Source organism: Canis lupus, chromosome 6 (assembly GCF_011100685.1).
Source record: "Canis lupus familiaris isolate Mischka breed German Shepherd chromosome 6, alternate assembly UU_Cfam_GSD_1.0, whole genome shotgun sequence".
NCBI lineage: Eukaryota > Metazoa > Chordata > Mammalia > Carnivora > Canidae > Canis > Canis lupus.
Genome location: NC_049227.1, coordinates 37838938 through 37852168, shown reverse-complemented (window position 1 = coordinate 37852168; position 13231 = coordinate 37838938). Strand labels below are relative to the sequence as shown.

The 13231-nt window shown below is 56.2% G+C and overlaps 1 protein-coding gene across 1 annotated transcript in view; it reads right to left on the bottom strand.

Moving 5' to 3' along the window:
- Positions 1-5046, bottom strand: part of TRAP1 (TNF receptor associated protein 1) — a 51841-nt gene extending 46795 nt beyond the window's left edge. The window contains exon 1 of the mRNA XM_038540571.1: positions 4929-5046. Coding sequence (XP_038396499.1) covers positions 4929-5004 — 76 coding nt within the window. The 5' untranslated portion in view covers positions 5005-5046. The remainder of the gene's footprint in view (positions 1-4928) is intronic.
- Between the last annotated feature and the right edge of the window lie 8185 nt (positions 5047-13231).

Sequence of the window (13231 nt, the reverse complement as noted above, 5' to 3'; positions counted from 1 at the left end):
AATCTGCCCCACAAGTGCTGCTCTACTCATCCTGCAGAGAGCCTGGGAACACATGAGATGTGACTGAATTCTCATTCTCACTCCTGGGCTGCAACACAAGAGCTGTGAGGGCATGAATTTTTTTTTTTTTTAAAGATTTATTTATTATTTATTCATAGACGAGAGAGAGAGAGAGAGAGAGAGAGAGAGAGGCAGAGGGAGAAGCAGGCTCCATGCAGGGAGCCCGATGTGGGACTCGATCCCAGGTCTCCAGGATCAGGCCCCGGACTGAAGGCTGCGCTAAACCGCTGAGCCACCCGGGCTGGAGGGCATGAATTAAACAGCACAGGCCCCCAAAGTGAGAGCAGAGGGAAGAAGCAAAATAAATCAACAAAAAGAATAAAAGCAGTAAATGTGGGGCTGTGGCTGCACGGGGTCTAGGCAGGAGTTCCTTTTGGGAAATAAAGCAAACCTGCAATGCTTGAGACCTACAACAAAGTGGGGAAATTCTGCTCTTCTGATGTTTCTGGTACTTGGAGCAGACTCCTCACCCTTCCAAGTCTCACTTCTAAGGCAGAACATTCCAGCAAAGGTTCCAGCTTACAGAGACTGGAAAAGGCAGAGGACACTAACTCGAGCGCAAGCAGTCCTGCGGTGGCTGCCTCATAAGGGGGTCCTGGCAACGCCAACAGTGAGACCCAGAGTGTCCTCGAGATTAGAACACAGGACTCAGGGCTGTGGTGTCATTGCAGTTACCAGCCAAGTGAAATGACCAACCCATTACCCTCTCCACCTTACATCATAATCATCTGCCTCTGGAGATCAAACCTGTTGCTGATTTTTCATGTTCATCGTCTCTTCTTTGGGAACACTTTCTTGATTGTCTACCGGCAAATCCATTACTTCTATTACTCATCAGAACTGGTGGAAGGTTTCATGACAGTTTACATTTTTACTACAAATATTACGTTTTGGGGCAGCCCCGGTGGCGCAGTGGTTTAGTGCCGCCTGCAGCCCAGGGTGTGATGCTGGAGACCCGGGATCGAGTCCCACATCAGGCTCCTTGCGTGGAGCCTGCTTCTCCCTCTGCCTGTGTCTCTGCCTCTCTCTCTGTCTCTGTGTATCTCTCATGAATAAATGAATAAAATCTTAAAAAAAAAAAAAAAAACACACAAATATCACGTTTTCCAGGTTACCTAGGTTCTGATATCCCTACTCCTTATGATACCCACCTTTCACCAGGGCAAGAAATTACTCGATGGTTCTAAACGCCTAGAAATCAATTTAAGATTCACCTGGAGCCCACCCACCTGGTCCTGGGGGCATGCAGAAACTCAGGTGTGTGGCCCTCATAGTGCCTGCAGCTGGGTTTTCTAAACACTGGCCCACGCCTGGCACTGTGACCATCCTGATTACAGAAAATGGTCCACAAGTTTACATCTAACAGAAGAGAAAGCACATAATTTTTAGCCTCTTACTCTCATTCCCATATATATTCCCATTTCTTGCCAAACCCAATCATTCAGTAGCACCCCCTTACCCTGCATCTGGTGCTTTCCAGACCGGGCTCATAACCTTCTCTTCTGTGAGATCCACATGAGCAATCATCCACATGTTTCAGTGCTCCCTGACTGGGCACAGAGGCCTCGGAAATGGCCCAGTATACTGCCTGGCAAACACAAGCTCCCACTTAACCCATGACGCCAACAGCAGGGTCACATCATCTCTGAAGTATCAGAGAGCATGCAAAAAAAAAATATATATATATATATATAATATTATTTTATTTATTTTTTTAGTTTAAGTAATCTCTATGCCTAACATGGGGCTCAAACTCACATCTCCAGGACCAAGAGTTGTGAGCCCTTCTGACTGAGCTAGCCAAGTATCCCTCAAAATATATCTGTTAAATAAGTAATGAGCAAAAATGAAAAATAAAAAGTCCACAAGCCGAGACTGTTCAACACCTCAACGGAGCAGGTGGGAAGAACTGGGATGGTGATAAAGTCTGACTCTAAGATGTGAAGCCAAGCACATGCTAACATTTGGGAACACTTTCCCAGCAACAGAGGAAAAGAAATACAGGAGAATTCTGAATTTTCTGTGGAGGTACTTTCTCTTATTACCCCCGCCCCCAACCCCTTTGTATAAGATAATCATTTTCTAGGCTAAACTCACCCATCACTCAGTCCCTCCAAACAACTAGACCTTCACGACTGCCCATACGGTGGGTATCAAGAACATCTGCAGTACATCCTGCTTCCAAGAACAGGGTCTCAATCTTAGATTCAAACAAAAGATTTCCAAGGAGAACTGCAACAGAAGTTCAGAAGGAGAGGATGCAGATTATTAAAGGAAGGAGTTAAAAAAAAAAACTGGCTGGGCTGAAAACTGGCATGTCTTCCCAGTGGAAGGTTCACTACATGATATGAAGAATGAATTACAACAAACATGATTAGAACATCTGAGAACACAAAAAAGAGAAACTTTAACCTCCAGAGAAAGGTAAAAACAAGTCATCTACAAAAGAAACAATGAAATTGCTAGGACTGCTCATCTGTAACGGGCTCTAGAAAACAGCAGAGCAATATCCTCCTATTTGAAGGAAAATTATTTTGACCTGGAATACCCAGGCAACCTACTACACTAGTAGGGGGGTAAAATAAAATCTTTTAGACATGATGGGGCTTAGAAAATTTACAACTGGGATCCCTGGGTGGCGCAGCGGTTTGGCGCCTGCCTTTGGCCCAGGGCGTGATCCTGGAGACCCGGGATCGAATCCCACATCGGGCTCCCAGTGCATGGAGCCTGCTTCTCCCTCTGCCTGTGTCTCTGCCCCCCCGCCCCCCCCCCCCTCTGTGACTATCATAAAAAAAAAAAAAAAAAGAAAAAGAAAGAAAATTTACAACCTGGGCAGCCTGGATGGCTCAGCGGTTTAGCGCCTTCAGCCCAGGGCGTGATCCTGGAGACCCAGGATCGAGTCCCAACACGTCTGGCTCCCTGCATGGAGCCTGCTTCTCCCTCTTCCTGTGTCTCTGCCTCTCTGTGTCTCTCATGACTAAATAAATGAAATCTTAAAAAAAAAAAAAAAAAAAAAAAGGAAAGAAAAGAAAAAATTTACAAACTAAAGACTTCTGCAGAACACAAAAGAATACTCTTGCATGACAAGAAATAAACCCAAAAAGGAGGAAGACGGTGGGTACAAGCAAAAGTATAAAACTTACAACTATCTTATCAGTTATTGCATGCTTTTAAAAACTGTTAAAAAAAAAAAAAAAAAAAAAGAGGGACACCTGGGTGGCTCAGCAGTTGGGTCTGTGCTTTCGGATCGGGATGTGATCCCGGAATCCTGGCGCTGAGTCCCAAGTCAGGCTCTCTCCATGGAGCCTGCTTCTCCCTCTGTCTCTCATGAACAGATAAATTAAAAAAAAAAAAAAAGAGAGAGAGAGAGAGATAGACAGACAAACACTAGAGGTGCCTGGGTGGCCCGGTTGGTTAAGCATCTGCCTCCGACTCAGGTCATGATCCCAGCGTTCTGGGATCCAGCCTGGAATCAGGCTCTCCACTCAGAGCCTGCTTCTCCCTCTCCCTCTGCCTGCTTGTGCTGTCAAATAAACAGTCTTAAAAGAGAGAGACACTACACCAAAATGTAAAACTCAGATAACGGGAAAAAAATGTAAAAGACATAAAAAATAAAAAAAGACATTCATAGAAAATATACTAACGGCCACTAAGCAAATGAAAACACTTTCTGACTCCTATCCACGGAGGGACTGCCTGGATAGAGGTGGTCTCAGTCCCTAACGGGAATATAAATCGATAAAGACTTTCTGGACAGCAATTTGGCAGTATCAGCTAACGTTTCAAATATGCACAGACTCTGAACCATCAATTCTAAAAGTCGGATTCTGAAATTCTAAATGCCATACACGCGTGCAAATATCTAAGTACTCGCCATTGTACGCAGCAGTGTAATGACAGAAAACCACAGGGCAGCCCGGATGGCTCAGCGGTTTAGCGCTGCCTTCAGCCCAGAGCGTGATGCTGGAGACCTGGGATCGAGTCCCACGTCGGGCTCCCTGCAGGGACCCTGCTTCTCCCTCTGCCTGTGTCTCTGCCTCTCTCTGTGTCTCTCATGAATAAACAAAATCTTGAAAAAAAGAAAAAAAAAAAGAAAACCACAGAATCCTTTATTACGTCCGTTCACGGGACACGGCAGGTAAACGACCGCGCGGCCACTGGAAAGCCAAAGATCGGGGGACAGGGACGGCCCAGGACGCGGAAGCTACGCAGACAACGTTAAATACAACTCCGGAGCAAACCGCATAGACGGTTTAGGTCTTTTCACATAAAAACAGCCCAAGTCCACGTGCGTGTGTAACCGTGTGCAGAGCCTGGACGGAAGGCTAGGATGCTGCCCGCCCCTCGGTTTCTCCCGAACGCGGAGTGGGAAAGCAGAGACTACGGTGACTCTTTTCTTTTTTTCCTCCGCCCCAACACTGATGTGAGCGCCCAGGAATTTCGGGTCCCGGGAATCCGGGGGTGACGAAGCCAGAGGCCACGCGCTGCGGAGGGTCAGGCGGCTGCGCCCGGGTCCCGCCGTGCGCGCTCCCGGGCGGACGGGGCACTCGGTGTGGCGCCGGTCGGCGCGGCGCAGGTGGCTGCTACGGCCCCCGGTGCAACACGGCTCGGGCGGCCACGAGGGGCTCAAGTCCGTTCCCACTCCCCGAACCGCCCTCGGCGGCCGGAGCGAGAGCCCGGACCCCTAGCCTCGAGCCCAGCGCCGGGGCTCGGCGGGGAGAAGCCGCCGACGGCGGGGGCGGAACCCGGGCAGTCGGGCGACACGGGCGACACGGGGCGCCCCGCGCGCTCAGCCGAACCTCCGAGCCTCGCAGTGGAGAAAGGCGCGGGCTCGGACCCGGGGCGTCCCGCCCCCCGCCCCCCCTCACCTCTCGGGGCGGCCGCCAGCGCCGGCGCCCGCAGGCTGCGGCCCCACAGCAGCAGCATCCGCAGCTCGCGCGCCATGTCCGTCCTCCGCGGCCGCCGAGCCACACGCGCGGCGAGGGCGGGGCGGGGCGGGGCCTTCCTCGGGCGCGGCGCGGTGACGTCACGCCGAGCGCAGGGCTGCCCGGCCCGCTGCCTGCGCGGGAGAGCGGGCGGGGCCCTGGTGGCCCGCGCCGCGCGGGGAGCGTCGGGCCTGGGGACGGGCCCTCCGTGACCTTGTGTCGCGTTGTCAAGGACGACGGGCGGGTGCGCGGGCCCGGGAGGGCGTGAGAGGGAGGCGGCGGCGATGCGGCGGACGTCCCGGGCCCCGGCGCCACTGGGGAGGGGGAGAAGCGGGGGCGGCCCGGAGGCTGGACGTGTCCTCGCGCTCCTCCTCCCGCCCTGCTGCAGCGGACGAGCCCCGCCGCTCATTCTCTTTTAATTAAGAAGAAAACAAAAATTGTTTTAAGTTGAAATATGGTGGACCCAGAAAGCTACATTAGTTGTAGGTGTAGAGCGCTCCACCCCGGCGGGTGCCGTGGGCCACCACGCCACACGCCTGGCCCGTGGCTGCGGTCAGTCACTGTGCGGTGCTGTGCCTGGCCCCGTCAACGCCCTTTCTCGCCCGGTGCCACAGCGCGCGCGGCGTCGTCCAGGTTTTCTGAGGACCCGGCGGCCCCAGGTGGCTTCTGGGGCTCGCTGGAGGGTCGCTACCGGAGCAAGAAGCTACGAAAACGGAGCTGCAAAGTACGAAAGACAGGAGAGGGTTCACCCCCACCCCCACCCCCGCTTGGACCCAGGGCGCCGTCGGGGCATTGGGAGGGGCGACCCCGGGACCTTCCAGGTGGAAGGTGGAAAGGATGAGCCCCATGTGCCAGGCTCCAGCAGCTGAGCAGCATGTCCCCGAGACGGGCGGACTAGGCTGGGGGCGGGGGGGGGGGGCAGGAGCCCTTTCTCTGTCGTTGGAGGAAGACCAGCAACCTCCCCACGGGCCCCCGCGGCGCCGCCTCCTCCTCGGGGCTTCACCCCCCCACCCCCACCACGCCACTTCTAATCCATTCCAGCCCCTGGGCCCCGCCCCTCTCCTTCCCCCACCTCCCTGCAGATACAGGGGCGGGTGGCAGGCCCAGAGTGGTCAAGCTGCAGCTACTCTGGGGCCCTGAGGGGTCTGAGCCTCGCGTTGCATTTGTTCACCCAGGAAGTCCTCCCTTTTGCAAGAGCGGACACACTGGTCTGTGGGGCAGTAGATGTAGGCCCGGGGGGATCCTTTTATTTCAGGAAGAAGTGGTATCTGGCAGAGGGAAACCTATGCTTCACATAAGGGTGGGGGGTGTCAACTATCCTTCAATAAAAGATCAATTTGGGATCCCTGGGTGGCGCAGCGGTTTGGTGCCTGCCTTTGGCCCAGGGCGTGATCCTGGAGACCCAGGATCGAGTCCCACATTGGGCTCCCGGTGCATGGAGCCTGCTTCTCCCTCTGCTTGTGTCTCTGCCTCTCTCTCTCTCTCTCTCTGTGACTATCATAAATAAATAAAAATTAAAAAAAAAAAAAGATCAATTTAAAGTTTTAAAAAATGGGGAATCCCTGGGTGGCTCAGTGGTTTAGCGCCTGCCTTTGGCCCAGGGCGCAATCCTGGAGTCCCGGGATCAAGTCCCATGTCGGGCTCCCAGCATGGAGCCGCTTCTCCCTCCTCCTGTGTCTCTGCCTCTCTCTCTATCATAAATAAATAAATCTTTTTAAAAAAATCACTAAAGTTTTAAAAAATGATGGACAGGACCCAGGCTCTGTGGAGGACAAAGACACCAGGTTCCAGACACTCCTGTCCTCTCCTGGTCTGTGGACGTCAGACGCCCTCAGCTACAGATGTTCGCGAAACTATCTTCTGGTAGCCCGGGAAACTCTGGCTTTCCAAGATGCCTATAGACCCAAATCAAGTCTTTTTTTTTTTTTTTTTAAGATTATATTTTTTCATGAAAGAGAGAGAGAGGCAGAGACATAGGCAGAGGGAGAAGCAGGCTCCCCAGACTCCGGATGACACCCTGACCTGAAGGCAGTCAGATGCTCAACCGCCGAGCTACCCAGGTGTCCCCCAAACCAAGCCTTGAGGGGCCTGGGCAGATTTCAGCCCCTGAGAGTACGAGGAAATTGGAAGAAGGAAGAAAATGATTAGATGCAGATGTACGACTTGGACTGACCGAGACTGCCCGGGATTGCTGGCGGGGCACGAGAGAAGCAGAGGAGGAGAGGGCCCCTGGGCCTCCTGACTACCGCTGGGGCCTCTATGAGGCTGCCCTTGCTTCTCCAGAGGCCACCGCCTTCGACAGCAGCGGGGGGGGGGGGGGGGGGGGGGGGGGGGGGCGGCCTGGAGAAACGCGAGCCGTGTCATTCGCGGTGGCCGGAAGGCAGGGCCAACCCGCCCGGCCACGGCTGAAGGGGTCCCCGAAGCACGGAACACACGGACAATGGATGTTCTTCAGCCCGGAGAGGAGGGAATTTCTGATACCTGCTGCAGCGTCAGTGAACCGGGGGGGCCTGATGGTCAAGGACACGAAAAGACAGATACTGTGTGATCCCACTCGCACGAGGCATCGGAACTGTGGAATCCAGACACCGGCAGGGGGAGGGGGGACCTGGGCGGGAGTGGGAGGGCGATGGGGAATCCTGTCTAATGGGGACAGAGTTTCCGTTTTGCAAAATGAGCTCTGGAGACGGTGGCGGTGATGGCCGCGCAGCAGTGGGGATGCATTTAGTGCCACCGAGCTATGCGCTTCAAAACGATGACAGAGGGGTGCCTGCGGGGCTCGGTTAGTGGGCAGCCGCCTCTGGGTCTCGGCTCAGGTCGTGATCTCGGGGTTGTGAGCTCCGGGCCTGGCTTGGGCTCCGCGCTCAGCAGTCGGCTGGTCCCTCTTCCCCTGCCCCGCCCCACTCCACGCACTCGCTCTCAAATAAATAAAACCTTTAAAAAATTATTACAACGGGGGCAGTCCCGGTGGCTCAGCGGTTTGGCACCGCCTTCGGCCTGGGGTGTGATCCTGGAGACCTGGGATCGAGTCCCACGTTGGGTTCCCTGCATGGAGCCTGCTTCTCTCTCTCTCTCTCTCTCTCTCCCATGAATAAATAAATAAAATCTTTAAAAAAAATTATTCCAACAGTAATCTTTATGCATATTTTACTGTAATTTCTGTAATGCCCTCTGGAAAGGAAAAACAAATGTGTCTCCCTTTATTTGCCTTTCTTAGTTCAAGGCACCAACTTGTGGGCGGGCTTCCCGCTTCACTGGGCAGCATCCTGGGAGTTCCCAGAGGAAGGAAAGCTTGGGGCGATAGGATACTTTTTGGCCTGGAAAGGGCCCAGGGGTGATGGGATTTTCTCCCAGTTTCATAAACCCTCTTATAGGGCATCTTCATTTTTGAAGTTCAAAAAATAGGGGTTTGGGGGCACCTGGCTGGCTCAGTTGGTGAAGCAGGACTCTTGGTCTTGGGGTTGTAAGTGTGAGCCCTGTGTGGCTGTAGAGAGGACTTTTTTAGAAGTTAGAGGTGGGGATCCCCGGGTGACTCAGCAGTTGAGCACCTGCCTTCGGCCCAGGGTGTCATCCTGGAGTCCTGGGATCGAGTCCCACATCGGGCTCCCAGCATGGAGCCTGCTTCTCCCACTGCCTGTGTCTCTGCCTCTCTGCGCCTCTCATGAATAAATAAATAAAATCTTAAAAAAAAAAAATAAGAAGAAGTTGGAGGCAGGAGGTGGTGGGAGAGGCCAGGCAGTCGCGGAGGCCGGGTGTCGTCCGAGAGCTGTGCAGCTCCGGAGAGGGAGGCCGCCTCCGCCGGCGCCCCCGGGGCCACACTGAGCTGCGTCTGGAGGCTGTGGCCGCAGCTTCGGAGGCACTGATGCTCCCTGGCTTCAGAGGTGCCAGAACGTTCAAATTCAGAGAAGCAGCTAGTAGCCTGGTGGCACCTGCACGGGGTTTTGTGTGATTCTTCCAGTCCCTGTCTTCCTTTGCAGGACTTTGATGCCAACTCAGCATGTGACCCAGTATTTTGCTGATTCACTCGACAACTATCTCTGTGTCTGACAAACGTCAGCCCCCAGCTGACTTCAGACACCTGCCGACAGCAATACTAGGTCTGGGGGAACCCGCGCCCTGACCCCAACCTGCACACTTGCTGATGGTGGGACCTGGCCAGAAGCCAGATCCGTGGCCCTTCGTGGAGGCAGGTGCAGCGCTTAGGACCTGGCCTGGAACTTACCAGAACATTTCTCATTTCAGTGGAGGACTCTGAGTTTTTTTTCTCCGAATGACTCCTCCTGCTTTGACAGTGTCCGCCTTTAATTCCACCATCAAGGACACTGGAAACGTCACAGGTTGATCCCAAACTTTCAGGAGTGATTGGACCCAAGGTCTCTGTCCCTTTTCATGCTCTGTGGCATTGGCACTTGGTCCAGGGCCCTCTCAGGGCTTCCTGGCTTTCCTGAGCAACTCTGGCTCTGGAAAAGGTGGCCACCTCTCCCACCGCATTTATTCCTAGAAACTTCTGGGGGCTACCACTTGGTGAACTAGCCTCGAGGGCGCAGTTTGAAAGATGCCTTCTGTCCTGCCAAAGCACTCGGGTCACATCTTTCCCCCAGCCTGCGGACGAGGTCATTCTAGGCATTGGAACAAACGTCCACCAAAACTCAAAATCTACTGCGTCTATGGCTTGCTTGAAGGAAGACACGGAAAGATTAGTTTGGTGTGAGAGACTCTCCAGTACAGAGAAGCAATTCTGTTCTGTGCGTGGTTGGGTGAGTGTGTGCATGTGGGCTCCGGCAACGCACTTGCCCCACTAGAGCCCCACTCTTAGCCCAACACCCGTAAAGAGCAGAAAGGCCGTCTGGGAGGCTTCACCTGCTGGCATCCCCTTTCCCTGTCCGCATGGCTTCCTGGTGGCTCAGGACCCCTCTCGACGTCTGTCTCCCGTGCCAGTGAAGCCCTGCTTCCCCGAAGGACTGGCTGGCTGCCTGGGTGCCATGGGCCCTTACCCCACCAGCCAGAGGCCCAGTCCAGGGGGCATCTTGTGCAGCACCTGGTGTCAGGCCCCAGCAGGTTGGTGGCTTTCACGGAGCTCCCCTCACCAAGACCACGTCCCTTCGGGTACGAAGAGGGCCCCCTCGCTCAGGATCCTCTGGTCCGATGGGGTATCGGAGGGCAGGGTGGAAATGTCCCCAGGCACAGGGCAGCCGGTGTCTTCCGAGTGGTCCAGGAGACAGGACGGGCCTGACCCCAGCACTTGCGCCACCGGTGCAGAGAACCAGCACAAGCGCTTTCCCATCGCCCAGGGACCCGGCGCTGCTTTTGTGGAAGAGCAAGCACGGTGGGATCCCCATGTCTGTTTTGCCCACGGTCTGCAGGTTTACAAACGTACCTCACAGGACATCTTCCTGAACCTCCCTGTGCCCTGGGTCCTGCCCTAGCTCCTGTCCGTCCAGGGGACCTCGGCTGCCAGTGGGCCTGCCAGGCGCTCATTCAGGGATCGGAGGACAGAAGGGGTTGGAAGGTGCCAGCTCAGAGCGAATGCTGTGAAGGAGGCCACAGAGCCACTTGAGCAAACCCCCTCTCTAAAAACCATCTATCGTGAACATTAGGACTAAGGCAGTTTCGGGGCTCCGTTGGTGGAATATGTGATGCTTGGGGTTGTGGGTTCGAGCCCTACGTTGGGTGTTGAGATTATTTTTCTTTGAGAGATTTGAGAGAGAGAGAGAGAGAGAGCACGCGCACGCGCGCGAGCGCACACAGAGGCGGAGGCAGAGGGAGCAGCAGACTCTCCGCTGAGCAGGGATTCCTGACACAGGGCTCCATCCCAGGACTCGGATCATGACCTGAGCCAAAGACATGCTTCACCGACTGAGCTATCCAGGTGCCCTGGGTGTTGGGAGTTGAGATTAAAAAAAAAAAAAAAAAAAAGACAAGGCAATTTCAAAGTCAAGATGGTTGTTCTTGGCCCCCTTGGGCCTCGCTGCTCCGCGTGTAGACTGAGGCCCGGGCCTCACCTGGGAGCTCCTCAGGAACTCAGCAGCTTGCCCGCCCGCCCGGCGCAGGCCACGATGCCAGGGTGTCGGCAAGATCCCCACTGGGCCGTCCGGAGAGGGTGCCGCCCCGACCCGGAGACACCTCCTCGCTCCCAGCGCGAACTGGGATCGGTGCCCCCTTTGAGCCCCGGCACCACGTCGCCCTTCCCCTCCGCTCTCCAAGGGCTGGACGGCGGCGGCTCGGATGTGCTCAGCAGGTGGCTGAGGGAGCAAACTCAGGGCTTGCACCAGGCCTGCTTGTTTCCCCGTCAACTGGATAGCAGGGGTGCGCCCCCGAAATCACCTGTTCTGGAGGCAAGGGGGCCTCGGCTTGGGACCCACTCACGTCTTTCCTGTCATTTCTCACACTTGCTGACCTCCCCCCCACGAGAGAATCCCTCTTCCTCACCCAGGAAACCAGAGACCAGAACTCAAGTGGCTAGAGGGCGGGAACAGTGAGAACCGGCCTCACCAGAAGCTCAGGGGTCCCCTATGTGGGGACCTGGCCCTCCCAAGGGATGCCAGTTCTGGCAGCCGAACACCAGGCCTCTGGTTGCCTCCTGCGTGGAAGCCAGGCCTCCTCAATGGAACCTGCTGCCTTTCTCTGCACCTCCCAGCTTTGGTCTGGACCCCCGACCGCCCTGCCTCCAGATGCTCAACTCGTGGCAGCACATGAAGCAACGCTTCCCGTTCTGAGGCCCCCAAACCTGTGCCAGATGTGAGGGGTCCTGGGTGGGGTCAGAGACACAGGGTGGGTCCTGGCGCAGGGAACCCTGCCACAGCCCCTCGCCATCCTTCCAAGGATGTCCTCTCTGGAGGTTTCCCTAAAGGACCACCCTCACCTGGAACAGTCTCTACACATCACTACAGGCCTTGAGGATCTTCAGGCTTGGACTCTGTTGACATACCTCTATAGGACTACTTTAAACATGTTTATTTTTAAAAAATATTTTATTTATTTGAGAGAGAGAGAGCATGAGCAGGGGAGAGAAGAAGTAGGCCCCCAGGAGAGCTTGGAGCCCAATGTGGGGGCCGATCCCAGGACCCTGGGGTACCCAAGCCAAAGGTAGATGCTTACCCGACTGAGCCACCCAGGCAACCTCAGCATCAGTTTGTGAGAGGCTTTCTCATCGCTGGCCCAGAGCCCTGGTCCCGGGCCCAGAGCGTAAGGCCGCTTCAGTAACTGCCCCCTCGAGGCGCTGGGCTGGCGGGCCCCACCCGGACAGGGCCAGTCCCACCCGGACCTGGGAGGCCTTGGACACCGCCTCCTGTGTGCCAGGGGGTGTTCGGCCCCCCCCCCCCCCCCCCCCCCCGGCCAATGTAGCCCCAAGGGAGACCAGGCCGGGCCTGCGGAGCCGGGCCGGAGGACAGCGGGCGTGGGCCCCACAGTGCGCAGCGCAGCTCGGGCTGGACGGCCCCCACCTGCCCGGCCAGGTCCCCTCCCCGGCCTCCTGCCTCAGGTCCGAGGCCGCGGCGCCCTGACGCCTTCCAGGGCACCTGGGAGGGCGGGCAGAGCCGAGCTCGCTATGGCCCAGGCTCCTGGGTGCTGCTGCCCCGCCGTGGCCGCGCCAGCCCCCCGGACGCCCCAGGCCTCACGTCCCGCGAGCAGCGTCCCGCCTGCCTCTCAACCCCCGAAAATGGGAGCCCGCGCCCCGGCCCCGTGGCCGGTGTGCCCGGGACCCTAGAGCCTTGGCCGGAGCCCGGGAAATCCCCGAGCGGGCACCGCCTGCTTCTGGTCCACTCAGCGCGGTTCCGTTCTGTCCTTTAGCCCGCGGGCTACGATCACTTACGTTCCACGAGCGACCCGTCACCCTGGCCCCGGCTTGGCACGAGAGGCCACCGGAGGCGGCGCAGTGATACAGGGCGTCCCTGCCGGGGGCTCCTTGGGTGAAGCGCGTCCGCTCCCACACGGGAACACCGGCCTGTGCAGAGCAGCAGGGCGACAAGCACGTTCTGGTTTGGACGGGATCTTTGGTTCCACTTCGGAGCAGTCAGCGACAGGAGGGGAGAGCGCCGTCTTCAGCCTGACATCCCAGAAGCCGAAGGCGCTCCACCGCTTCCGCTGGACATTGCATCCTACCCGTTTTTAACAGGCCGAGTTCTCAGAAACGTAATCGAACACACGGACTAGGCACGCTCAACCGGGACCCTTGGGGCTTGCGAACACTGGCTCGCTAAGCGCATTCTCAGGGTCGTTAGCCAACTGGGACCATCTTTGAATCCAAG